The sequence below is a fragment of the Dendropsophus ebraccatus genome, chromosome 9 (genome assembly GCF_027789765.1).
Source record: "Dendropsophus ebraccatus isolate aDenEbr1 chromosome 9, aDenEbr1.pat, whole genome shotgun sequence".
Taxonomy (NCBI): domain Eukaryota; kingdom Metazoa; phylum Chordata; class Amphibia; order Anura; family Hylidae; genus Dendropsophus; species Dendropsophus ebraccatus.
Genome location: NC_091462.1, coordinates 31,050,625 through 31,078,546, shown reverse-complemented (window position 1 = coordinate 31,078,546; position 27,922 = coordinate 31,050,625). Strand labels below are relative to the sequence as shown.

At 40.6% G+C, this 27,922-nt stretch overlaps 1 protein-coding gene and 1 long non-coding RNA gene across 3 annotated transcripts in view; one reads left to right on the top strand and one right to left on the bottom strand.

Moving 5' to 3' along the window:
* LOC138800816 (sodium channel protein type 2 subunit alpha-like) overlaps positions 1–27,922 on the bottom strand; it is a 180,589-nt gene that overhangs the window by 54,006 nt on the left and 98,661 nt on the right. Inside the window, exons 5-14 of one of the 2 annotated variants that reach the window (XM_069982869.1) lie at positions 25,327–25,455; positions 17,383–17,474; positions 14,764–15,036; positions 12,137–12,200; positions 10,912–11,053; positions 9,444–9,650; positions 8,881–9,165; positions 7,150–7,530; positions 1,990–2,125; positions 496–734 (exon numbers count right to left, since the gene is read on the bottom strand). In XM_069982869.1, coding sequence (XP_069838970.1) covers positions 496–734; positions 1,990–2,125; positions 7,150–7,530; positions 8,881–9,165; positions 9,444–9,650; positions 10,912–11,053; positions 12,137–12,200; positions 14,764–15,036; positions 17,383–17,474; positions 25,327–25,455 — 1,948 coding nt within the window. The remainder of the gene's footprint in view (positions 1–495; positions 735–1,989; positions 2,126–7,149; positions 7,531–8,880; positions 9,166–9,443; positions 9,651–10,911; positions 11,054–12,136; positions 12,201–14,763; positions 15,037–17,382; positions 17,475–25,326; positions 25,456–27,922) is intronic. The other variant, XM_069982868.1, reaches the window with a different exon arrangement.
* LOC138800818 (uncharacterized) lies at positions 9,516–17,595 on the top strand. Its single transcript, XR_011364529.1, has 3 exons — positions 9,516–9,662; positions 14,362–14,456; positions 16,886–17,595. It is a non-coding gene; the product is annotated as an uncharacterized lncRNA (long non-coding RNA).

The window sequence follows — 27,922 nt, the reverse complement described above, 5'->3', positions numbered from 1 at the left end:
TTGCTGCTATATTAGTCATTTGTCATTCAACATGTTGAAAGACAAATTACACCAACGATCAGCCGACATCGTTTATATCTGCTGATCGTTGCCTTCCATTACACAGGAAGATTATTGGCCATAAGGGCCGATATCGGACGAATACGGACGATAATCGTCTTGTGTAATAGGGCCTTAAGTTCCCTCTTTGACAACCTATCGGGTAAAGGCGGCTGTCTTGTTAATTAGACGGGCACTAATAATGATCATGATCCCTTATATGTTTCAAAAATGAGAACATAGCCATAAAGGGGGATCAAACTGATGTAAAGTGAAACTGGCTCAGTTGCCCCTAGCAACCAATCAGATTCCACCTTTCATTCCTCACAGACTCTTTCGAAAATGAAAGGTGAAATCTGATTGGTTGCTTGGGGCAACTGAGCCAGTTTCACTTTACACCATGTTTGATAAATCTCCCCGATAGTGTCTAAACAGATAAAAGCAGATCTGACTTACCAAGTTACCAGCGGAGAGGACGTAGTTAAACTCTTCAGTCATTGGGTAATGCTCCATAGCCATGAATAGTGTGTTCAAAACGATGCAGATTGTTATGGCTAGATCCACAAAGGGATCCATCACAACTAATTTCACAACGTGCTTTATCTTCAGCCAGTGAGGAGTACAATCCCAGATCAGGAACGTGTTTGCAAACTTGTACCAACATGGTGGACACTTCTGTCTGGACTCCTCAAGTTCTGGGAAACAAAAGGAAATGGTGTGTTATTTCTTATTGGTGTTCTTACCATCATTCTGGGGTGGGGGTGGGGGGGTCTTCTTAAAAAAGATGGATAGTATGCATAGTATATAATGAATATGAAAATTTTTCACAGGAAATCTGCCCTGAGTAAAGACATTGTCTTCTCATAGAGAAGTGGTCACTTATAGTGGTTCCACTGTATGTACATCATATCTATACACATCTGTATATTTTATGATTCTACAAAGGTGAGGATGCTTTGTCTACGCTGCATCATGTACGTCAGTTACGCAGGGGCGGATTAACGTTACTATGGGCCCTGGGCTGTTCACCAAGCTTGGGCCCCTCCAACCCACTGTAACTATGGCGGCACTAACTTAAGTCTTTTTCCTCCATAATGCAGACTGTAAAGGACCTGTGGTGACATCATTGTCACATGATAAGGTCCTTCAATATATTCTCTAATGTTACTGCATTGTCTCCTGGCTGCAGTTTTTCCCTGATTTGTGCAAAATTGTGGTAAAAAGCTGCGATTTTAATGCAAATCATGACTGAACATAAGTCTGTTTGGGTGGCCATGGGCCCCTCGGGAGCTCAGGGCCCCCGTCTACCGCCTGAAATGGACCTATTGTAATCCGCTACTGCAGTTACGTAATACCACATAAATAATTCTGCCATATGCTGCGGATGGATAGACTAGAACTATAGATTGTAAATACTACTACTACTACTACTGCAAATAATACTGCTGTAGTATACATAAATAAATGTATATAGGTTATGTTCACACGTGGTAAGACACCAGCTATTCCGTGACCAACCGGGTCACAGAACGACCGGTGTCTGAGAAGATCACCCCAGCCGTTACTGCAGTACTGGCTTGATGATCTTCAATGCCGCTGAATTTGGATGCGGGCGCATCAGTGTGCGTCTGCATCCGAATTCCCCGCTGCACACAATGGAGCATGCGGCCTATTCATTGAATAGCGTCCGCAGAAAACTGACATGTCATGCTATCTGTATACACTCCGGCCGAGATTCCTTAGAAGGTACCACTACGTAAGTTCCGTAGTAATCATGTAGTAATTACTCAACTAACACAGTGGGAACATGGTCATATACTGGTCATATACTGTATTCCTACATACTGCAAATAGAAATAAATCTGCCATATATTATACATATAAATAATAACCTCCAGTCTATGGAAACTCTTCTGTCCATTAACTCTCATTTATTGAGGTACAACTTACCCTCCATGGTATTCGTCAAAATACTGGCAACACTCAAAGCTCTCTGCCTCATGGCCACGGGATCTTCTAACAGATCCATAGATACCTGGTAACAGCTCGATTTCCTTTTTCTCATCTCAGTCTCTGTAGTTGTTCCCTAAAATGACATAATAAATTAATAACCAAAAAAACAAAACACAAGACGGCTGATGGTATTATTTTCTCCCAGCATCTGACATCGCTGTGTTGTTTTTTTTTTTTTGCTGATTGGTAATTTTTATTGACTTCAGATGTCTCTGCATATAATACAGAATGGTCTGTGAAGCGTGATAAGCAAAGTATATGGCAGTGAGGTGACAAACTGTAATATATACATATATCACAATGTATATATCTGGAAAACCATGCACATATTGAATGTCTTATTATTGGAATATTTGAAATAGTCTATCAAATAGGATGCATAACGCAAACAATAGAAAACAGTTGGAGATACTTTTTAAAGGGGTTATTCCAGATTAGAGAAACATTGTTTTTTTGTTTTGTTTTTGTTGTTTTTTACACAAACAGCACCACCACTGTCCTCAGGTTGTGTGTTATTACAACTTGACTCCATTCAATTCAATGGAGCTGAGCTGCAATACCACACACAACCAGGAGACAAGAGTGGCGCTCTTTCTGAAAAAAAAAAGAAGCTACAGTATGTTTTTCTAATTCTGGACAATCCATTTAAGCTACCAATAAAGTATAACTTTTGATAAGCAAGTACAGGATTACATAGAGATACTTAGTGGGGGAGATTTATCGAACATGGTGTAAAGTAGAATTGTCTCAGTTGCCCTTAGCAACCAATCAGATTTCACCTTTCATTTTCCAAAGAGTCTGTGAGGAATTAAAGGTGGAATCTGATGATTAGATTATAAAAACGTCCGCGCTCTATACCTATTTTAGGTTTTGTTTGCACAACCTCTTTTTATGCTAAATAACAGCCGTTACTGTCAAAATAATGACCGTTATTTCACAATGATGACCGTCAATAATATACATGATTATTATTTACTTCCATCATCATTAAACAACGGATGTTATTTTGCCTAAAAAAAGACGTTGTGTGAACATATCCTTAATGTGAACCTGCCACTTAACAACAGAACTCTGCTTCCATCCTGCACTCGCAGCCGATGACCATGAGGTATGAGATCTGGCTATTTCACATCACACAATGTGCTACATAAAAGCAACTAGTTTCATCTAAAGTGAAGCAGCTGCTTAGCAACAATGAAGCAAAATGAGCAATTAGCAACAACCATAGAAAATAATAATTTGCTTCATTTTCCCCTTAGGGAGTTCTCTCCGCAGATATATAACGTGCCTTTAAAAGTCAGATTGTCGAGTCTTAATAAAAGTTTGTTTTTTGTAAATATCATTTTAGCATGCGGATCATCATGCCATAAAGTGGAATTAAAGCCGGTGTCATAGTTTTTGTAAATGCTCTTTACAATCTATTGTGATATACAGTGACAGGTGTCAGCTGTGCAGCTTTGAAGTCCAATACCTAACAAAAGTACTAGCACAAGGCCTAAGGACAGTCATAGGATATTAGACGGTGATAGGTAGCATGCTAAACTCACAGCTTTCTATCCTGATCTAGTCCTACACTTCTATGCAGAGCTGAATGGAATCAGAGGAGTAGGCTACTGCCAGTCTCCTCTGGCGGTGGCTTATCTCCCCTTAAAATGAATGAATTAGGCACACTGAAGTTCAACTGCCCAATCCTTCCACTAGGGATGGTCCGAACCTGATTCGGTTCAGGTTCGTACGAACCCGAACTCTCTGCAATAATTCCCGCTGCCTGGCGGCTCCATGGAGAAGGTGGATACAGCGGGAGGACCGCCTGGAAAACTGGGATACAGCCATAGCCATAGGCTGTATCCCAGTTTTCCAGGCGGTCCTCACGCTGTATCCACCCGCTGCACGGAGCGGGCAGACAGCGGGAATCTGATGCCGAGCGTTCGGGTTCATACGAACACGAACCTCGGAAGATTCGGACCATCCCTACCTCCCACCTATTTGCTATTGAGCATGGTCAGCTGATCCCACCAAAATTGGCAGGTGCAGCTTTAGGCTATGTTCACACAACGTAAGTTCTGTGGGAATCATAGCCGTTGTTACAACGGTCATGATTCCCACAGAACTTATGTAGTGCTGCCTTCTGAGGGAATCCCGGCCGGAGTGTATGCACATAGTATACACTCTGGCCGGGATCCCTAGTGGCGCTGCAAAAAACATTGAATAGCAGCCGCAGAAAACCATGTCAGTGCACACTATGGAGCGAGCGGCTCCGGCCGCACGCTCCATAGTGTGCTGTGGGGAGTTCTGATAAGGGCGCGCACAGAACTCTGCGGCGCTAAAGATCATCCGGCCGCTACTGCAGTACCAGCCAGGTCACAGAACGGTCGGTCTCTTACATAGTGTGGACATAGCCTTAGTGAATAATAGACTGAATAAGCTCAGTTTATGTTCCATAAGACCTGCCCCTCAATCTCACTATTAAAAGGGTATTCCTATTTTATTTAAGGGGTACTCTGGAGAAAGAAAATGGTCTTTATGTTAACTGGTAACAGGACTTAATACAATTTGTAAATTACTACAATTCAAAAATCATCCAGTATTTATCAGCTGCTGTATGTCCTGCAGGAAGTGGTGTATTCTTTCCTGTCTGGCACAGTGTTCTCTGCTGTCACCTCTGTTTGTATCAGGATCTGTCTGGAGCAGATAATTTTCTATGAGAATTTGCTACTGCTCTGGACATTTCCTGTTACGGACAGAGGTGTCAGACTGGAAAGAATACACCACTTCCTGCAGGACCTACAGCGGCTGATGAATATTTAAAGAGGTTTTTTTTTCCAATTTTTTTAATTGAAGTAATTTACAAATTTGTAAAACTTTCTGGCACCAGTTGATTTAAAAGTATATATTTTTTCTCTCGGGAGTTCCCCTTAAAGTCCACAGAAGAAAAGATTACAAGCTGATCAGTAGGGAACAACCACTGGGACCCACACGGATTCTGAGAACAGGGACATAATGTACGCATGAACAACCAGAGCTCCATTTATTGTCTATGGGGCGGCAGACGGGCGCTGAACTAATTCTCGGAGCCTCAGTGAGATGAAATTGGCTCTTTAGGCTATATTCCCACAGCATTTATCAGGAAAAAGCGGCCGCAAATAATAATCATGATTATTATTTGCATCCATCATTATGATTAGGCAGCTGCCATTTTCTCCTAAAATCCTGTAGTGGGAGGATGGGCAGATTAGTTTTCTGCTAAGCACTTATTAAGCCAAAAGATATGTCTCCCCAATTCATCACAAGCATGCATTGTCATATAAGTCCAGTGTACATGTTTATATCAAGAGGCAGAGGAAATAAGCCGCTGCCAGACACCTGTCACCATCACTGGCGACGGTTGCAGCTTTTGGTATATATGGCTTTAGTTCCAATTTTTGCATGCATGAATATATACATATATATACATATATATATATATATATATATATATATATCATCAACAAACAAAATAATAAAAAATATAATGATTACCACTTAAAGGAAACCTGTCAGATTAGTAATGCAGTCTAATCTATAAAGCAGGAGGAGCTAAGCATATTGATATATAGCTTTGTAGGACAATTTTCATAATAATAGAGAGAGCTGTCAATCACTGAGTAGGCCCGCCCACTTGACTAGCCCAGAATGAGTTGAGATTTACATAAATAAATAACAAGTTATCCATTTCCCATAGAACTATATATTAATCTGCTCAGCTCCTCTTTTTCTATAACATATTAACAGGTTGGACTGTACTTTTAATGTGACAGGTTCCCTTTAAGCAGATTTGAAAAATTGAAAATACTGGAAAACCGACAAAATACATATAGGGGGAGATTTATCAAACATGGTGTAAAGTGAAACTGGCCCAGTTGCCCCTAGCAACCAATCAGATTCCACCTTTCATTTTCCAAAGAGTCTGTGAGGAATGAGAGGTGGAATCTGATTGGTTGCTAGGGGCAACTGAGCCAATTCTACTTTACATCAGTTTGATAAATCTCCCCCATAGTTCCTATAGAGAAGTATAGGAGGTATGTCATAGGCAGTGATGACAGTGAATATAGATTGCCAGGATAGAAGGCAGATGCATTGTCTACAGCCTGTAGAAGACAATCCATGCAAACATGTATTTTGTCTTGTGTTTTCCAGAAGAATATCAGTGGTGATTACAATTCTGAAGAATGAAGACAAAGTGCAAAAGATGAGCAAACCTGACACATATAGTAAATAATATACAGCTGTATGATCAATGCAGTGACGCTGGTGTTACAATTTAGCATCTCAATGAAGTGAATATGAAAACTGATAATAAATGCTCTGAGAAAAGTTTGCTCATCTTTAGACACTTACAAGCAGTGATGTAAACAGCCAGGGAGGGATCTGCCAGCACACACATTTGGCTCTGTTCACACTAGCCTTAATGGGGTCCATTGGGGTTTCCAGTAATGACGGTTAGAGAAGAGCACTCTACATAGGTATTCTTGCTGCCAAATACACTGGAATCCCGACAGGCGCCATTAAAGTCAATACGTTCCCACAGGATCCACCACTTCCCGTTAGGAATAAGGTAAAGCATGGCTGTCATGGTTCCTGCATGACACTTGTGTGAACAGGGCCTAACCGGGACACATGATCAGTTGCCAAAGCAGAACATGAGGAAGCAACATGAGAAGGGAAACTATTTCTGTTAATAGCAACTATATGCAGAGTCTTATAGTATGTACAACGTTTATGTTTAAAGTCATAAAAAGTGTTAAAGGAAACATGTGGTCACTTTCATGCTGCCCAAACCACAAGTCATTGGGTGACTGCCCCGCCAACCTTGATGAAAAGGTCTGATAGGCTAACGGGATGGGGAGAGGGACCGCCCAGATGACTCATAGTTTACACAGCATGAAAGTAATGTTCCCTTTAAAGGATAAAATCTTTGGTTTGGTTGAAAGAGCAATATTCATATAAGAAAAACTCAGAGGCAACCAGATCCAGAGCGGTCACTAGATCCAGCTACAAGGATTAAAGATATGTGGTATTAAGGCACCACCATGCCTAGACTACATAAATCTTCCTTACATTGTCATCAGAAGCTGATTTATCAATTATCACCTCTGGCAGTAGTAGTCCAACAGGAGATGTCGGGACAGATGGACCACCAAGCAGAGAGACCACTCCATTGCAGTCTACAGTGCTGTGCATCTTGCCATTGGCTGGAAGCATTGGTATGGTCTTCGATGCCTTGCTGGTTTGGCTTATGTTGCTGTTCCGCCTTTCCCCATGTCTGTGAGGTACAAACAAGGAGCCTCTCCGGCTTTCATTGTCCTCAAAGGTGCTGTGTTCGTCATCCGCAAAGTCGTTTTCTGAGCCCATGTCTTTCGCCCGGTTTCTGAAGCTGAACAGACTGGCTCTACTATTGCGTCTCGGAGAAAACAGAGATCCACGAATGCTCAGCAATGACTGGAAGAGAAAAGCAAAGTCCAAGTTAGAACCGAGTCTAAAACATTTTATGGTTTTATGGAAGTTCTTCATACACATTTGGAAGGAAAAGTATCAGGCTTGTCCCTGTAATTCTCCTTTTTGGATCTACTCCCGCGCTTGGCTCAAAAGATGCAGGGTCAGAATGGGTAAAAAAACCTAAAGAATTGCTGTCATTTGGATGTTCCTGTTTACCTGCTGATTCCCACTTTTTGGTCCTGTGTCAGCACATAGGAAATGCCCACTCAGTCAGTTGTTGGCTGCCTTGGTGACCAGCCTCAGCTAGTGATTGCCTGATTGGTGGACATCCCCAGCTGCTTCCTGTTTGTCAAGATGGGACCATTAAGTGGAGATCAGCAGGAACTCAGGAAGTGCTGGAACGGCAGTGGACAAATTTTGGCACGTTCACTCACCGCTAAGAAGGAACAATACAAGACAACTTTCATAAGAGCACCTTTGGTTGACCATATGAAAGTTAAGATGTAAGGCTAGGTTCACACTGCGTTTTCAGCATCCGTTTAACGCATCCGTTTTTTAAAAAAAAACGCATGAAAAACGGATTGCAAAAAACGGATTCATTTGTGTGCATCCGTTTTTCCATTGACTTCCATTATAAAAAAAAACGGATCCGTTTTTTTTGGCGGACCAAAACGGACCAAAAAACGTTGCTGACCCTATTTTTCTGGACGTTAAAAAAAACGGATCCGTTAAACGGATGCTGAAAACGCAGTGTGAACCTAGCCTTAGGATAGAGTATTGTGCCTCTCAGTTTAGGAAGCTTACATAGAGGAATGAAATATAGACAACATGCTTAAACCTAGAATCTTTAACCCAATGTGTATAGCAAAGTACGTGTTATGAAGTTTTTAAAATAGGCTAGCCCAGGATCCATAGAACAGGGAATAACTAGCCAATCTGTCAATTTGCTTGTACAGAACAAAAACATTTATCCTATAAAGGTGATGTGCAGCCAACAGTGATACATTTAAGGATCGGCATGACTGATTGAGCTTAGAGAAGGTTTAGTAATCACCAAGGGCTCGTGTACACAGAGCAAAAGAGGCGGTAGTTTTAAACTGAGCCCAGGCCACAGAGGCGATTTAAAATTCTGCCTGTCCCATTGATTCAATGGGATTTCCTGTGCGCCTCCGCTCTCCGCTCAAAGAGTTGACATGGAGAGTGGAGGCGCACGAGAAATTTTAAGCAGCGCCCGCGTTGCAGGTTCCGTTTGAAATTTCCGCCTCTTTTGCTCCGTGTGTACAGGCCCTATTGTATGGTAATATGATAATTACATACAATAGTAATAATTACAAAAATATTTTAAAACTTTACCTGGTGCGGTGAGGAAAACTTGTTTTCGTAAGTCAGCCGATTTCCTTCAATTGAGAAACGGAAACCTTTTCTTTTAATACTGGTGTCAGATTCGGACTTTGGAAACTTTTCATCATCACCCTTCTCGTCGTCTCCCCCTCGCCTCTTCTGCCTTATTTTATTCTTTCGATCTTTGGCGCTTTTCGTACTTAGCTTGGAAGCTTCTGATGAACTTTCTGAAAGGGGTCCGAAGCCGCCATCTTCACTGTATTCTCTGGATAAATTTAGGGCTGCTGCTGCTGCGGCCTGGTTGTGTGACACAAGAGTATGTTATTATTGCATCTATAGTTCGTCATTAGGATGTAAAAGCTATCGGTAAATCCCTCAAAAATTACATTTATATTATATAATACTCATTACAATTTAATAAGATGAATTTTATCTTCCCAGCTGTCTCCCTTGTGACGGGTTCTCTTTATAGAACAAGCAGTGGGATTCTCAAAGCAAAATAAATTAGTAGTTTGGGACGTTGCAAATTATTTTATTACCATATCAAACGCACAGCTGGATACATATGAGTGTACCTGAGCTTCTTCTTGTTGCTTTTTAAGTTGTTCTAACATTTGCTGAAATTCTGCTTCCTTCTGCTCAGCTTCTTCCAGGGTTGCCTGGTTCTGCTCTTCATAGGCCATGGCAACAACGGCCAGGATCAAGTTCACCAAATAGAAGGAGCCCAAGAAGATCACCAATACAAAGAAGATCATGTAGGTTTTCCCAGCAGCTCGTAATGTCTGAAGAAGAAGGTACATATAGATGAAAACATACACATTGTATGGTAATGTCCCATTGTTAAATTTGCAAACCAACTAGAGATGAGTGAACTTTTTGCTAAACTTTGAGGCAAAGTTCGGGTTCAACCAAATGGAACCTTAAAAAATTGCAAGCATTTAGCTGTTTTAGTGTGGCTCAGAAAGTTCACTCATCTCTACTTACCCGTCTGCACATCCCCGATGTTCTCCTTCTCTGGTGTCCCCCCGCAACCACCTTCAGCCCTTTTAGCCAATCACTGACTGACTAAGGCAGGACAGCTCCACTGTCACTCTCATCTAAGGAGCTGTCACTCTCATCTAGGGAGCTGTCACTCTCATCTAGGGAACTGTCACTCTCATCTCTCTCTGAGCAACAGCCCACTCTGTTCTGTATTAGTCAGGAGGCTCCCACTCTCATCTCTCTCCTGGCTAAGTAGGCTGTCACTCTCATCTCTCTCTTGGCTAAGTAGGCTGTCACTCTCAGTTTATAGTTGTTGTGCGGCCACCATTTTTGAAAACTTATTCCAAGCTTTGAAAAAAGCTTGGTTTGGTACTGAACCCAACTTTTTACAAATTTCGGAACAAAAATTGTAAGATTCCGTTCACTTTTAATAAATAATATCTAACACATTTTTATTATAAAACGTTCCTGATTATAAGTAGATCACAAGGTATTCAGCTGCTGGAGTCCCAAGTGATCAGATCAAACTGGGGTAACTTGGTAGCAAATTGGAATCGCCCTACAGTGCCACCACTGTAGATATAACGCATTACACTGTCAATGGTTTGTTTATGTATTGAAAGGACATGCTGAGTCCTCCAAAGTGTGAGACACTCTGTAACCACTCTTTGTTTTGGCAAATTGGTGTGGGACTTTCCCAATATTAACTTAGAATTCCCTATAAGAGCTGTTAAAGGACTTTTGTAATACCACAAGCTCTAATGAAATTAATACTTCATGTCGGTAAAAATTTTGAAAGTTCTGAATCGGGTTTGTATAAAATATGGTGCTTAATTGAAAGCCCAATATGCCAAAGGTTACATCATGCAAAAGATTTTAGATGATTACATGTTATTTTATGTTATAGTGCACCAAAAACTGAACAAAGAACAATAACCCATTGACATTCTACCATCTTTTATAAGTCTTCTTTTGGATTATCTTATCTTCTTGTGACCTGTTTGGAGATCCATTGTGTTATTCTACATAGTAGAATACAAGAATACAAAATACAATACCCACCAGTTGGTATAAGTTTTCCCAATAGTCCTGCGTCATTAGCCGAAATAAGGATAAGAACGCCCAGCTGAATGTGTCAAAACTTGTGTAGCCGTAGTTAGGGTTTTTTCCAATTTTAATGCACTTGTATCCTTCCGGGCATTGACTAAACAAAACAATAAAAAGAGCACATCTATTGGTAAAGTATACCAGTTAAAACCAAGAATTAGAAGATAATAACAACAGAACTGAGAAGTAAAGTTCTGATAAATTTGGTTCATAGATATCCACAAAATTAAATTCTTTACCATATGTCCAATATATGACAATATATTTCAATCCATTTTTTTAAAATGATTCCCACGGACATGTGGTAATTGAGAATTTTTTATTTCTTTTTTTACCGTTTTTCTCATCTAATCTCTTCCTTTCCCTTTCCTCTGTAGTAGAGTTGGACTAGCAGCACTGGCACCAAGAAGCAGTAGTAAGGGTGCATACTCCGAGTCCCAATATATTGGGATATAATGGTCCTATAGGCTTAAAGCCTGGTTACTAGCTTTGAAGGTAGTCAAGGACTTCAGCATAGGTAAGACTACCACCACCACCACCACCACCAAGAAGAGTATATTCACATGACATAATAAGGAGGCTGGAATATACAATTGGTTTCAATGCAGATTTCTCTTGAAATCAGCCTTATTGCACATTTGTACTATTAATGTTCTTTGCATTTCACCCTACAGTACATCTGATCTGACATTTATAATCTTTATTTATGGAATACCACTTCTTTAACCTCTCCTTAAAATTTGACACGGTGTGTAAATGATGACGCATATTTTCCATTGAAATCAATGGGACCTGTATTGTGGGCGTAATTCATGCATATTCTAGCACAGAACACATGTATATTACACACTAAAACACACAGAAAATGACTCTATGTGAACATAGCCTAAGGGCAGATATTCCTGTCTAGACTGAAGAAAACAGAGTAGCTAATGACTGAATGCTGCTTCTGTTATAGGACATTATGTTCCGGTGTGCTTGTCCCATGTGGCACCTGGTTGCTATTTCCTTCCCCGTGTAGTGAACCTATTACCCAAAATTGAACAATACACAAGGATTGAGATGAAATACACAAGGATTGAGCTGAAAGGTTAGGCTGAGCTGGGAACATATCAAAATTTGTTAGATTCATCAGACATCAGATGTTAGTGCTAAAGTGAATGGCAGGAAAATGCCTTACCCTGAATCTGTGGAGTTGCCGCACAGCAAAAAGTCCCTTTGACCTTCCAACCTGTATAAGTGAGCTGCGGGAACAGATAAGTACATAAAAGAGAAAGAAATCATTCAATTACATTGTGTTATACGATGAACTCAACCTTAAAGGGTAATTCCCATCTTATTAAGTGATGGCACAGGAGCCATAGGTGCCTGACCTCCGAGACACTCACAGTTCCTGACAATGAAGGGGCCTTTGCACTGATTTAACCCTTAAACGTCTACAAAAGTTTTACCTGTGTGGCATACTAGGACACCAGCTGTCCATAGGAAATATCATCACTTTAGGTGATAATAGGCACAGCTTTGGGTTCAATGGGGACTGGGAGTCCAACCTCTTGTCACTATTCCAACAACCCTGTCCAGGCCCTCTATTAAAGTGCACCTATAATTTTGATAGGGAAAGAGTTTGGGGACTAAAACTCCAAAAAAAAGCTAAAACGAAGGGGCGGAAGGGCTCTGTTTTTTCTTCTTCTCTTGGAAAGCTCCACCAGTCTATAAGACTTTCTATAAGTCTATATATTACCCATTCTACTGTCCAAGGAAAGCTGAGCAGAAACAAAAGGGCACAGTGCTCAGATGAGTGCTTCTGCCCCCTAGTTTATAGGGTTATTCAAACGTTCTATGCACGGTCTGTATATACAAGAGATGTGCTATGGAATGGACTTTGAAACCCCTGATGTAATCATTCATGATGATGCCAGGCACTCAGAAACAGTTTAAAGTCTCACTGTCAGTACAAATAACATTTGATGTCATCGAGACATGTCAAAAGTTTTGATCGGTCTTAGATTGAGTGTTCAGACCCGTACCAGTCTGGAGAACGAGCGGGTAGAAGACGCGTTGTAGTGCGTCCACTCTCTGCTCTGAGTTAGAAAAAAAGAGTCAGACTTATAAGGGAGCTCTATGGAGCCCAGCTCTTTTTTTTTTTTTTTTACTCAGAGCGGAGAATGGAAGCGCTGCAGCTCGTCTTCTCCCCGTTCGTTTAGTGTTCTGACGGATGAAAACCTTAACGACAGTGATATTTTAAATCTTCACGTTGTGTCAGGACAGTAGCACAAAGATTTAAACATGAAGTCCTTTCCATTAAACATTGACCATATACACAGACAGTGCATGGAACATGTTAATTGGTAGGAGGCCATCAGCACCTTGGCCCCCACCAAACAAAACTATTGACACTTTTTTCTATGACATGCCAGAAGTTTTTTTGTTTAATAATTGGAACTAGAGATGAGCGAGAAAGAGAAGTTTCCCAGGACTGGATCAAGTTTATCCCAGCACCTGGGGAGGAGAGGCAGGAAGCAGGGTCCTGCCTTGGCTGCTAACTGGCTGAGTGGACCTGACACGTTATGACCCATGCCCCCACTTAGACCAGGAAGTGGCCGGAGGACAGGGAACCGGAGTAAGGGACAGGAGCCAGGGAGGTAGGTGCAAGTCAGAGCCCAGACTTTTCCTTCTTGAATGATTTGGAATGCAAAATTATATCCAATTAATAATTGAATATATGTGGTGACAGGCTGAAAGCTGTAGAAGGCACAGTTAGTTATTTGCCTTTATATTTCATGAATCTTTCTAGCAATTTTCATGCATAAATAAAAAGCAATGAAACTGGATGCCGGAGCTCCGTGTATGAGCAGGCTAAGATGGTGATGTGTTTATCTAAACCAAACTTAAATCATCATGGGCCGTCCGAGTCTTGTGGCTGTATTATGCACATTAAGGCCTAATTACACGAAGCGATTATCGTCCGTATTCGGCAGATACCAACCGTTACCGCCAATAATCGTTTAGTGTAATAGAAGACACGATGTTGGCTGATCTGTGTCTGTCAACAGGCTAAAATATCAATGATCAGCCTGTTAATAATCTGCTCCCGTCGCTCCGTGTAATAGGAGCTGCGACAGCAGACCGCCGCTGTCTTCTATGGGCTGCCCGGATGATCTGACAATGGCCCGGACAGTCTCCCCCACCCCTTGCTCTCACCTGCTTTTCCTAACTCGCTGTCAGCGTGTGTAATAGTGGGGAAAGAGGAGCAACAGGTGCTAACCTGACAGGTCCGCCCTCGCTTGCTCTCTACATTGCCCTGTGTAATTGAGGCTTTACAGTCATCTGAATGACGCCAAAGACTAAAATGGTGAGACTGAAACAGAAGTCGTGTAGTAACTGAATATATTCGTCTCTCTCCAGTGGCTCCGTAGAGAATGAATAGAACCATGGATCACACGCTGTATTCAAAACAAAGGAGCATTGGGACGATCTGGAGATCGCCGGAAGTAAGGGAGGTGGGTTTTAATCAGAGAACCCCTTTGATTTAATAAAAAATTCGCTAGGTGTCTACCTTCCCTGCAACTTGTTATCCAATGTCTGTAGTTAGGCTCAGTCTGTCTCTAGTAACAGACAGACATGGATGGAACACAGGAAATGAGGGCAGGGTTTAGCTACTGCTATGTTCAGGAGTGACACCAGTAGTTAGTGCTTAGTGTAACCCTTTCCTTGGTGTACAGACCTGAAGGAAATCTAAGATGGAATTGCCATGCTGGGTATAAGAACAGGCCCCTACTTAACACAATACAGTCAACAACTGCTTACATGGGTCCTCAACGTATTCCTGCCAGTCGAAATCTGGAAAGGTACTGTTGAAGAAAGTGCTGTTTGCATCCATTGTGCCGTTGACATAGGAAGTCATATTGATTCCAAGATTATTGTAGAGTGGTGGCCAAAGTAAACATTTATTCCTTAGGTGTCCCATGAATAGCTGAAGTCCTATTAGTGCAAACACACTCAGACAAAACACTGTGAGGATCATCACATCCGAAAGCTTCTTAACCGACTGGATCAGGGCCCCCACAATGGTCTTCAATCCTAGGATCAAAACCACATCATTGTGCTTGTTCCGTATGACCGCCATCATAGAAGTTATAACATAACCAGAGTACAGTGAATAAGTTGCATGCAGAAGCCGGGACAAACACTTGAACATTGACACAAAGCAGTTAACACAATGGACAGCCGGAAGCTGATGGAAAACAGTGAAATGAGTTGAAGAGACGTGGACAATTTTGTGACTCTTCCTGTGCCTCACGGAAGGTGGAGCACGTTACAAAATGGCCGCTGGTGAAATCGATGGGGTTCTTATTTTTCTTTTTATTATGGGGTAGTGGTGTCATGAATGGGGGAGGGGTTACACTGAATGTAAATTTTCATATATTACTTTTCTATGTTCTGTCACACAATGTTAATCAATGCTAAAGAAAACACTATAAAATGTAAGATGCTGCTGATGTCTCCAAACCATTTTATGACATTCACAAATAGTGTGTATATTATTCATATTATCTATCTATCTATCTATCTATCTTAGTAATCACGGCCGTTGTTGCCCATGATTACTACGGTACTTAAGTGGTGTAGCACCTGAGGGAATCCCGGCCATAGTGTGTACACATAGTATACACTCCGTCTAGGATCCCTAGAATCGCCGTAGAAAAGTGACGGCCGGGAAAACTTGTCAGTGCACACAATGGAGCGTGCGGCTCCAGCCACACTCTTCATTGTGTGCAGTGGAAAATTGCACAGATGTGCCCACATCTCAATTAAGCAGCAGTGAAGATCATCCGGCCGCTACGGCCAGGATGATCTTTTCTGACACCAGCCATTCCGTAATCCAGCTGGGTCATGGAACGTACAGTGTCTTACAAAGTGGGAACATGGCCTTAGAGTATATATTTTTAGTCAACACATAGCATCCAGTATTGTTATTTCTGTATCTTATAATATTTATAATTTTAAGATATCAAGGGTGAACCTTAGTATACCAATAGACATGAACCCTCCCCAAACATAGAGCGATCATAAATATTTGTCCTTGGGAATCCCTGGCAGTGGGCATAATGAAGGGTCCTTTTAGAGGATACTGATATCAAGGAGGGGGGGGGGCTCTATTTAGGACCACCTTTGATGAGCCACAGCAGAGAGACTGAGGCTGGGTATACATAGGTACTGTAAATGGCGAATGCTGGACCATGTAGCACAGTTGCCTTGCAGCATAGTTGTGCTAATCCCTTGAAGGGGTTACCCAGGATTAGAAAAGCACAACTAGTTTCTTGCAAAACAGCGCCACCCCTGTCCTGGGTTGCGCGGGCTATTACAATTTAGGTCCATTCACTTCTCTTGGAACTGAGCTGCAAAACCCAACACCCAAACTGAATACATGAGAGGCGCTGTTTCTGGAAGAAAGTAGCCATGTTTTTCTTAGCCTGGATACTCCCTTTAATCATATCATACTGTGGTTGTATATAAGTAGGGCAGTTCTCTTTAGAGTAAGAGCGATTTTAGCACTATTAGCACCGTCGTCGTGAATGTCATAAAATAATTTCTTTCTTTTTCCCAATGATGCAACTTACAATCTACATATGGTTTTCTTTAACTGCTTAATGTCTACGTCATGTATATTTGCACTTATCTATTGAACTTATCTATGTTAAAAAAAAAAAGTTTTATATCTGTTTTGGAAAGAATAAACTTTTCCAAAAAGATGTCACATGCAGCTGTCATGCAGTCGGGGGAAAAATAAAAATCTACTACTAAATTAGCAAATAAATCATAACTTTTATTTAAGGAATGTGTAATATGACATTTTTTTTTAATTTATTTATTTTAAATTGGTTTGCCATTTAATTCTGAAAATTTATTATTATTTTTTTATTTGTAGGGGTGCAAAAAAAAAATATCTCAAAATGCAAATTACACAGACTGAGAAGAGCGGAGTCTCATGCAAGAAAGTGTCGGGAACTCGAAAAAAAAAAACTGAACTAAAAATTTAAATAATAATAATAAGCTAATGCTAAAAAAAAAAAAGCTAGGAATCTTTAGGCTCTCGCTGGCATTGCTGGTCGTGATTCCTGCTTTTTTTCAGATTTTTAGCAAAATGAGTGGAAACAACAAGGCTCTATGCTCATAGGATGTGGCTTATACTTTAACGGAGCAAAAAACCAGCCTGCGTATTTAACCTGTCTCTCACCTGGAATGACTGATATTGTTTTCAATGCTCGGAGAACTCTGAATGTTCTCAATGCTGAGACATTGCCCAGGTCCACAAACTCTGTCACATATCTGCAATAGGGGAGTTCACACACAAACACAATGACAGACACAAAGAAACAGTTGGATGTACAAGGGGCCTAACACCTCACACCACTTACTTCTTACCTGGGATTACAGAAATAGTTTTCAAAGCTCTTAATACTCTGAAAGTTCGAAGAGCTGAAACATTGCCTAGGTTTACAAATTCTGTTACATACCTGTAGGATTAAACCAGAGTTATTCAGGATTTAGGAAGAATTTATCTAGCACCGGCCTTCTAGAAAGACCGTGCTGGTGTTACTGGTGAACGGGAAGAATAAGAGAAGTCTACAGGAAGAAGATGTGCGAAAAAAAAGATCTATTTATATTATTTGTAGAGTTTTATTGAGATTGTAGTTTAACGTTGAGTTTAGTGTTGTAATCTCAGTTCCAAAGTAGATTTCTTAAGACGCTTAAAGGAGAAGGCCGGCCTTTTTTAAAATTTGTCAGGAGGGAATTTAATTACAAGTACGAACTTACCTCTCCCCGCCCCCCGCCCCCCCTTGTTCTTCGGAATCTCCGGCACTGAAATGTCATGATCTGGCTGATGGACTGGTCCCTCAGCCAGTTAGTGACTGGGAGTGGGATGCCACCCCAGTCACTGATTGGCTGAGCGGCCAGTCTATCAGCTGGGACAGGCCTTTTCCCTCCGAGTCATGACATCATCACATTTCGGGGGGGAAATGCCTTCCAAGGCTGGTCCCACCACTCACCATGGACACAGGGAGATGGAAGTTTGTACTTGTAATCAAATTCCCCCCTGCTGGCTGCTGAATTTTTAAAATTGCCAAACTTGTTATAGGTTAAGGGAACACACAACGTATACGGAGCAGATACGCAGCAGATCTGCAGCAGATTTGATGGTGCAAATTTGATGCTGTGCTCAGTTATTTAGATCTAATCTGCTGCGTATCTGCTGCGTATCGCAGCAGAAAATATGCTGCGATACGGTATGTGTGAAGCTACCCTAAAGGTGTATTCCAACCCTTGTGTAACTAATAAGATGCTGGTGGGAAAAAGGGGTTGAAACAGAAAAATTAAACATACTATCTAGACTCCCCTTCAGCTCTTGTTTGCCTCCTTCCGATCCCCTTAACCTCTTTCTTCTTCCTGCTTCTGAGATGAGCACTCTAAAGTGGAACCAACAAGCTCGGAAATCACTGGCTGAGATGAGACACTGCTGCGGCCAGCGATTGCCTGGGCCGGCAGGTCCTGCTTCCAAGTGCTCGCCCCAGAAGTAGGAAGTAGATGATAAAGGAACCACAAGGAGCCAATTAGTAGCTCTGGGGAATCAAGACTAAGTTTGTAAGTTGTTTTTTTTTTTATCTTTAATGCAATTTTTTTCTTTTTTTTTTCTCTTTTTTTACTTTTAGGCATGTCCCTTTTAGTTACTATAAATCAATGTTCGCTGTAGGAATATATGTATTTTATAATAATAATAATTACATTATTTTTTTACTTTTTTAAGGTACACATATTTTTTAAGGGGTATTACTAAAATTAAAGGGGTATAGAAAGTGTTTTTTAAAGGGCTTGGTCAGTTTATAGTGAAATAGTTCAGTGTACAGTATCAAGTAAGTATACTCACTGTATATACTGACAGCAGCTTCCTGTGTCTTGCTCTGTGGTAATGGCTGAGATGGAGGAGCATGTGACCATGCCCCTCCTTCTGTGACCATGCCCCTCCCTCTGTGACCATGCCCCTCCCTCTGTGACCATGCCCCTCCCTCTGTGACCATGAACTGCCCCCCCCCTTGTCTCCTCCCTCTGCAGAGACAACATTTCACCTCATGGTCTCACAGGAGGCTTGCCTCGATCTTGTTTCTGAGCTCATGCCCTGAGTTATGGCATCACCCCTAAAGCCTAAACTCCCATATCATATACATATATATTTCTGGAGGACATTTAGGGGAGCATGAGGAGTGTTTACAGCCTTGCTGTTGAACAATGTCACAAGCAGGGGAGCAGGCAGTGAACACAGCAGTTTTTGCACACTTTCTGTGTAGTAAGATAGTCTGCTGTGTGAAACAAAGGTTTGAGAAGAACTGGTGGGAAGTGCTGTGGGAGGGAAATAGGCAGAGTGGGAGGGCTGTGATGAAGAGTGGAGGGAAAGCAATGCAATTTGGAAATTGTAGTACTAAGCAACTGCTCAAAATAGTAATTATTTCACATAGGAAGAGACCCACAAAGACACAATAAAGTTTTTGGTAGTTTAAGAACTAGGGCAGACAGGTAAACAATGCTATATGCTTCTGGAGTATCTTGTTTTTTACCTGACGTTGAAATACCCCTTTATGTTAACATCTATATATTTGCTTACTCTATTTCAGAATGGAGTTTTCTTTTTTCTTTAACTTTTTTCAAAATTTTTAACTACTGCATGTCAACTTTGACTTTTTAACTTGCATCAACTTTTATTAACTGCATCAACTTTTATTTAATTAATACGAATGCATGTATTTAATGTTAAATTAATCTGCTAATGTAAAATCTTATTTTATTTTACATTTTAATTATTTTATTTTACTTTTATTTTTCACTTTTTTTTTTTTTAAATATAATGTTATTTTTCCGTTTTTTACTCTTTTTTTATCGGAGCTTTTTCCACAGTTAATCTCTTTTGACTTTTTGATTCATTTTTAAGTTAATTAAACGCATTACCGCAATGGTCTTCAAGCGAGCTATGATTTGTTTTCTTTATAAAATCCCAATAGATCTGAAACAATCACTGTTTATCCGAAGGAGGCTAAAATAGCACAGAATCGAGAGGTGAAGAAATCCTTATAGAAGGAGTGATGATACAGTATATGTGGCCTACTTTTTTAAGATTCAGTAATATAGGCACTTTTATGGAAGCAGATAGAGCAGAACTGATTTCAAGAGACATCTCAGAGAGCAATTTAATGTAAAACAATGCACTGAAATTGCAGCGTTGCACATTAACTGTTTCCTTACTGGTGTAACCGCTAAAATTTTTCATGTTAACCTGAAAAAAATTATAATTTGCTACACAATTATTCATTATATTAATGTATTCACTTTGTGTTGATTTATTCAGTTGATTTAAAAAAAATACATATTTTTTTTCATAGAAGTCTCTCACATATGATTCTTTTTACAATTTCCTCTTGGAAGAACTAAGGACATAAGAAGTTAACATGCCATACAGCGGAGTATTTGTCTAAATTTAATCCCATACCATTTTGACCTTTAAAGGGGTTGCACAGCTAAGAAAACCCATTTTAATATGCCCCATAAGGGAATTATTAGAGGATTTCCTATGTTTAATATCCTGTTAGTCTTCGAAGGAGCAGAGAACGGAGAAATTACAAAGAGTACCTATCTTGTGGAGGACCTCTCCTATCCTGAACTACACAGACAGATCATTGACCTGACTGGGCACTGTGTAATGATTAATTTCTCCTGTAGGGGCGCTGCAGGGAGATCGCTTATTACCAGATTTCACCACTGATAACTGCTGATCGGTGGAGGTCCCAGCAGGAGGACAGTTTGTGTCAACCCCTTTTTTCAATGCAGCCATCTAACAAGTAAATGTCTAATGTAAAGAACCCCTTTGGATACAAAGAGCAGTCCAGCAATTAAAGTTTTTTCTTATTTTATTAATGGTAATAGATTTTTTTTTCCGCACACTTCAACACTGTGAAATTAGGTGGTGTTGCAGCTGTTCGACTATAAAACCTTAAATTCTATGGAAGAAAGTACTGGGGATTAATTTGCAGATATTTTCTAAACTAAGTAAATCACTGTTATGCATTTATTTATTTATTTTTCTTTAAACTAATTTAATTACAAATCTTTTTTAGATGCACAATAATACATAACAGTAAGTGTAACAATAATAATAATAATAATAATAATAATAATAATAATTTGCATTCTAACACTTAAAGGAGAAGTACAGCAAAACATAAAAAAATAATCACAGGCAATCCAGTGGGCAATCCATCAGCGGGGTCATGACGTTACAGTAGCAGGGGCGGGGCCATGACATAACAGGAAGCTAGGAGTAAATAACATCTAAAAGCTGTCTGGGAGCGGTGAGAGCGATACTACAGGGCACTGGGACAGGTAAGTACACATTCTTTATTATGTTCCGGCTATCCCCCCCAAATCTCCCCCCCCCCAGCCTGTGGCTATGTTCACGCAACGTCAAAAATATTAAAAAGGCAGACGATTTTCATATTTAAAATAACGTCCGTTTTTGCCGAGATTTAACTGACTGCAATGCAATGCACTGAAGTCAATGGGAAGACGGACGTCCAATGCACACAGCATATTGAATAACGGATGTTTTTGCCGCAGGCGTCAAAATAATGAACACGATCATTATTTTCGGACGTCTTTTGCAAACAGCGGACGTTTTTTATTTGTAGTTTACACACAGTTTTCCCTTTGTCGCCGTTCTGTCTCCGTTTTTGCTATTAAATTCAATGGACTTTTTAATTAAGCCGCATCCAAAGTCCAATTAGTATCCCCAAACTAGAATAATGTGCAAACACCCATCAGTGCACTAAGGGGAGGTCAGACTGCTAAATAACGTCTGTTATTTTAGACTCAAAATGACGGACGTAATTTTAAACGGAGATTAAAAAACGTTGTGTGAACATAGCCTGATAGTGATTTTTTTTTTTTTTTTTTACAGGACTTCTCCTTTAATTTAAAAAGAAATAAAGGTTAACATCTACTGACTGAATTCCTAAAGGGTGGTTATATTATATTAACTTGTGAAATGACCCATGTAACTAATCAATAGCTTCTGCCTCAGATTCCCACTATAACAGTTTACACTTAAAACTATGTCCTCTTAAAATAAATGTCCTCTATAGAGTAATATATTTTAGATTCAAGAATTTAAAAATTACTATAGGGTCCTAATATACCAACAGATACCAATATATCATTTTAATGAAAAATAAGTGCCGTTATTTTAAAATAACGGTAATTATTTTATACTAAATATCAACACTGTGTAATCATAGTCTTCAGGTAAAGCCTATAGATAGGGGTGGGGGAGCTATATCTGGTTACAGACACCCCCTTAATGATAAAGAGTCTTAGAGGGAACCTCTACAGTATAAGTTGCCTAAAACTTTTACTAACATGAAAATGCATGTTTGCCAGCAAGTACTTTTAACTCTCGTATTGACGTTATTGGCCTTTAACGAGAGAACGGCTGAGCAGAATAGTCGCCTTTGGAAAGCTCTATTATCTTGCAGTACTGGGAGGCAGTGCCGCAGTGAGAGTTCAGCCAGCAGTAATCTTATGTGTATGGGGGTCACAATTTTAAAGGGGTATTCCTAGCTAGGATATTTATGGCGTATCTATAGGATACAAGTGGATCGCTCTTTTGGGACTCACACCTATCAAGAAACCCAATCTTGCAGTGTTGCGGCTGCCAGAGATTGCCAGAAAGTCAAAAATAAATGAGCGGTCTTTTTGACATTGACATTAAAGGGTCACTGCCGTTTTTTTTTTTTTTTTTTTGCAGAAATCAATAGTCCAGGCGATTTTAAGAAACATTGTAATTGGATTTATTAGGCAAATATGCCATTATCTCCATTTAAAAAGACTTTCCCCAGGTTCCCCCCCCTCCTCTCTCTCATTCACTGCTCATTATCAGGAAATCTCGACTCTTTTACATCAGTTGGGCCTTGTGTAACCTATGGAGAGGGGAGGGGGGGAGAGGGAGATTAGTCGCCAGCAGAGAACAAAGGATTACACAGTGGGAGCTGTGTGAAAGCCGGTATTCAGAGGTCAGAGAGGTCAGTGCTGACTTCAGAGGAGATAGCCCGGTGTTGTAGCTGTAAATTAACTCTTTGTTGCCCTGTTTTGGTGCCTCATCTCCCTCTACCCCTCCCCTCTCCATAGAAAGCCATGAAGACAGGGGGGAGAGCTTCAAACTGCTATTTTTTATAATAAAAATGCATTTTTTGGCTAATAAACCAAATTACAAAGTTTCTTAAAATCGCCTGTACTATTGATTCCAGCAAAAAAAAAATAAAAAAAAATTAAACAACAGTGACACTTTAAAGGAGGTTGTGCAAGCAGTGTTGTCTATGTAACAATGGGCTTGTGTAAACTGTATAAAAGAACCTGCTTAGCTATTTACAGCTTCCCAACCACCTATGGTGGTCACAAGAAGGCCCAGGGGGACTGGTAGGGCCCTTGGTCAAGAGATGGAGGAGGGTCCTAGAGAAGGGAGTTTCATCCATCAGACATTTACAGCATATTCTATGGAAATACCACAAATATGTAAAATGTGACTATCTCTTTACGGTTTTGCAACAAATATTGGAAAGAATGCGTTTAGGTAATCTCATCTGACTCAACGTAGCGGTAGATGAGCCCTTGTGATACATCAGGTTTAATTAGCTGTTTAACATCTCGAGACCAAAAACTTCTCCTTGTAACCCAGCCCTCCCTGTAATCTGCTGTCAGGGGCTCCAGGTAATGAATCTGCTCCATATACAGGAGCTGAGATTAATTGCTGATCTCAGAAGACGTCAGACAATGCTGCGCTGGAAAAAACTCATTTCAGATGCAGATTTTTTGCGACTTATCTTATGCAATTAACCTCTTAAAATAACTTCTGATAGAACCTTCCTCCCCCACCAGTAATTAATAGGATGCAGTCTATAGGGGGCAGTAGTGCAGCAAACTCAATGACTGCTGGATACACCTGGGGCATAAGTCAGAGATTAAATCGGTTTAAAAAAAAACAAAAAAAACTTGAAGGTAACTACTCTGCTATTTAAAGGTTTTTTTTTTAGGGAAAACAGATTAATGGCCTATATATAGGATAGATAATCAATCACTAATCATTCTGATCAGCTGTTCAGCACCTGCACTACACAGTGAACGAGTCTGGAAGAAGTCCCATTTAAATGAACTGGAGCTGAGCTGCAGTAACCAGGGCCGGCCACTATACAATGAATGGAACAAGGTGCTCATGATCTGTTCACCGTGTAATGCAGGTGCTGAACAGCCATGTTTCGGCACCCTGCAAATTGTTGATGATGACCTATCCTATCAATATCTCTTTTACCTAAAGGAATCCCTGTAATTCCTTTCAAAAACATGACTGGTCTCTATAGTCAGTGGTGTAGCTATAGGGGTCACAGTAGTCACAGTAGGACCTGATGCTAGGGGACTCAGAGGCCTATAATACATCATCATAGCTGGACTCCATGCTGAATTTTGGAATGATCTTCTCAAGCATGGATCATGTCTGCTTTGCCTCTATAGACTAGTTTTCATATTAGAGGCCCACGGTGTGGGGATAAGATGCCTTAGCAGTTGTAATATATTATACGCTTGTTTCTTTACTACAACAATCCCAGTGCAATAAGTATATCAAGCGACTAACTATGGCAATGGTGGAAAAGAATTCCCATAGCTGATACACCGATACCGAAGCAAAACGAAGTCAGGATATCTATAAGAGGCCGATTGACGGAATGAATGGTCGCAGCCTACCTTGTCAAGTCATAGACAATACATTACAAATTTAGAAGATACTGCTATGCTTAAAGGGATATTCCCATCTGGGGCACAGTTTATGCCATAAATGACCCCCAGATGTGTGTCCTACCTCTGGAACCTGCATCTAGTTTATCTCCCTGTTCTTGGCTTCGACAAAAGAACAAAAGTTCTGAAAAAGTTTTTTCGAAAAATCACCAATGCCCCCCCCAATAGATTAATAGTTCATTGATCTGACCAAGTATGACTGCTGACCCCTCTATAACCACACCACTGTGCTACAGTCATCACCAGACTCATTTTGCCCCTACGTTATTGTTCATTCACCAAGATGGCTGTAAAGGAAAGTTGGTTCAGTTTATGGCCTACATGTTCTTGGCTATTTGTGGCCGACTATTAAGGAGCAGCCCTAGGCCATAAGGTGTATACTGGGCACCCGCTATCTCTGTAAAAGCAAACGTTAGAATCTGTAGTGCTAGTACATAGTGCGACCTCCCTTACTAATACAAAGTAAAGGGATATGATACTTACGCCATAACAATTACGCTGAAATCTAGCCAGTTCCATGGATCTCGCAGGAAGGTAAATTTTTCTAGACAGAAACCTCTTGCTAGAATTTTTATGAGAGATTCAAATGTATAAATTCCAGTGAAGGTGTATCTGTAAAAAAAAAAAATCACATACTTGAGATTAATAGAATATAATATCTTGGAGGGGAAATAAGCAAAGTTTTAACGCGACTCTGTACCCATAATCTGACCCCCCTAAACCGCTTGTACCTTCAGATAGCTGATTTTGATCCAAGATCTGTCCTGACGTCCATTCGGCAGCTGATGTCGTTATTGTCCTAAAAAACAAGTTTTAAACTTGCAGCCCCGTGCCCAATAGCCGGGGCTTAGAATGTCTATGCATTAGGCTGGCACAACCTCTCTGTCCCTCCTCCCCGCCCTCCTCGTCATTAGGAATGCTCCAGGCAGATTGTCTCCTACTCATCAGCTGTGTGAACACTGAACATGGGCTGGATCGTTAAGGACCTGTGCAATGTTCAGACAGGAGAAAATGTTCCAGTGGCATTCCTAATGATGAAGCGGGTGGGGAGGAGGGGCGGAGGGGTGGTGCAAAGTTAGGGCACAGATATTCTAAGCCACTGCCATTGGGCACGGGGCTGCAAGTTTAAAAATAGTTTTTTAGGACAATAACCGCATCACCTGCCGAACGGACCGCAGGACAGGTCTTGGATTAAAAGCAGCTATCCGAAGGTACAAGTGGTTTGGGGGGGGTCAGATTGTGGGTACAGAGTCGCTTTAAGATTTATCCCTTTACTCTAATCCACAGCAAAATCTTTCCTCAGGTGGAACTTTCTGTCATTCAACCATACACACTATATAGTTCTAATCCAGGGGCTGGAATCTGTGCACCAACCATTGTGAAGTGCTGGAGCTGCAGTAAACTGTCACTACCACTACACAATGAATAGAGGCGAGGCTTTCATTCACCCTCACTGTCAAGTGTGGGTGCCATGGCTCTCTTGAATGGCTGATTCAGGTGGGGGAGAACTGGGTATAAGCCATCTATTACTACAGCCAGGGAAACCTGTTAAAAAGCTACAGGCACCTTTGCAAGAATGTTTTTACTGTTGATTTGTTTCCCAATTACAAACCTTCTAAATAGTCTGCATTAATAACTTCCTACCATTTAGCTGCTACTCAGAATGATAAGTCCACCACATGGACTTTCTGCTCTCTCAGTGTTAGAGATATCAGGGAAGGGTTGGCACAACAGCTTAAATAGTTGAGGGAGGAGAGAAACCTTGAAGGAGAGCTCACACATTCTCAAGATAAGTATTGGCATAGAAAGAAAATGGAGCTCATACAACAAGCTGCAGAGGCTGTAGAAGCAAAAGATAACAAAACTTTTAATAAAGACCTATGGATAATTTTTTTTTGTACCATAAAAACTACAAAGAAAGAAAAAATTTGTTTTTCAAAGGTGTCTATAACCTTTAACCTGTAAAGTAATTAAAAAGAATCTGCACAAAGAAAGATTTCACACAGGAATATTGCAACTCCTGTATGCTGCAGAGAAGTAAGCAAACACAGACATGTAGATACTTTCAACTCAAAAAAGAAAAACACGCTCTCTACAGAGCGGAACTGATCTATGGTTACTCTGTTCTGCAGGGAGCGGACGGCTTCAATACTGAAGATATCAAGAGCTGGAGATATGACACTGACACCACCAGCTTAATGTATTCGCTCCCCGCGCTCGGATGTACCAAATTGACATTTGGCTTTGAGAAAGATTTGAAGGACAAAAACTTTATTGAATCAATTCCTCCACTTTTCTTTACAGCCTCTTCTGTTGGATGACAGAGCTGCCGAAATTAAATGGCCAATAGCACTTAAGTTAATATAAATAGCATTCTCTGGGGACCAGAACCTTCCTCTATCACTAAGCAACTGGTGCCATTATTGTCCGGTAATGTGTGCAGAAATGTTATATCATACACATTGGCTTGAGCGAGCAGTAAAGGAAATGTGTTTGTATTAACCCTTGAAATTTCTTTTTATATACATTGACCAGTACTTTAGAGCCATAAACAGTAACAGTGTCATAGTCTCTGTTAGAGAAGCTAAGCACATCAGCGTAGTAGAGTCTTATAATTGAAGTTCTTCACTTTGGGTGATCCCTACTTGTTAGAAGGATCCCGTACTGAGGAACGTAAACTTTCCCCCATACCAGCTATCTGGCCTGTGAACGGGAAGACTGGTTGGGGGTCTGTTTACAGGTGGTGTCTTTCTTTATACAATGGGGTTTGGTGTCTGCTGGGGTTGATATAAAATGGGAATAGGGTCTGTTTCTTTTTTTTTGGGGGGGTGGGGGGGGGGTGTTTAAAGTATGCTCTATACGGAATTCAAAGTTTTATCAGTTGGGGTCATTTTCTTCTGTTTATAAAACAGACAAGAAACTATGATAAAAACTTTGTGTGGTATGCACATTTGGATCCCTTCAAGGAAACAAATACTGTATAATCTATACAGACCAGGGGGGGGGGGGGGGTTATCAAACTGGTGTAAAGTAAAACTGTCTCAGTTGCCCCTAGCAACCAATCAGATTCCAACTTTCA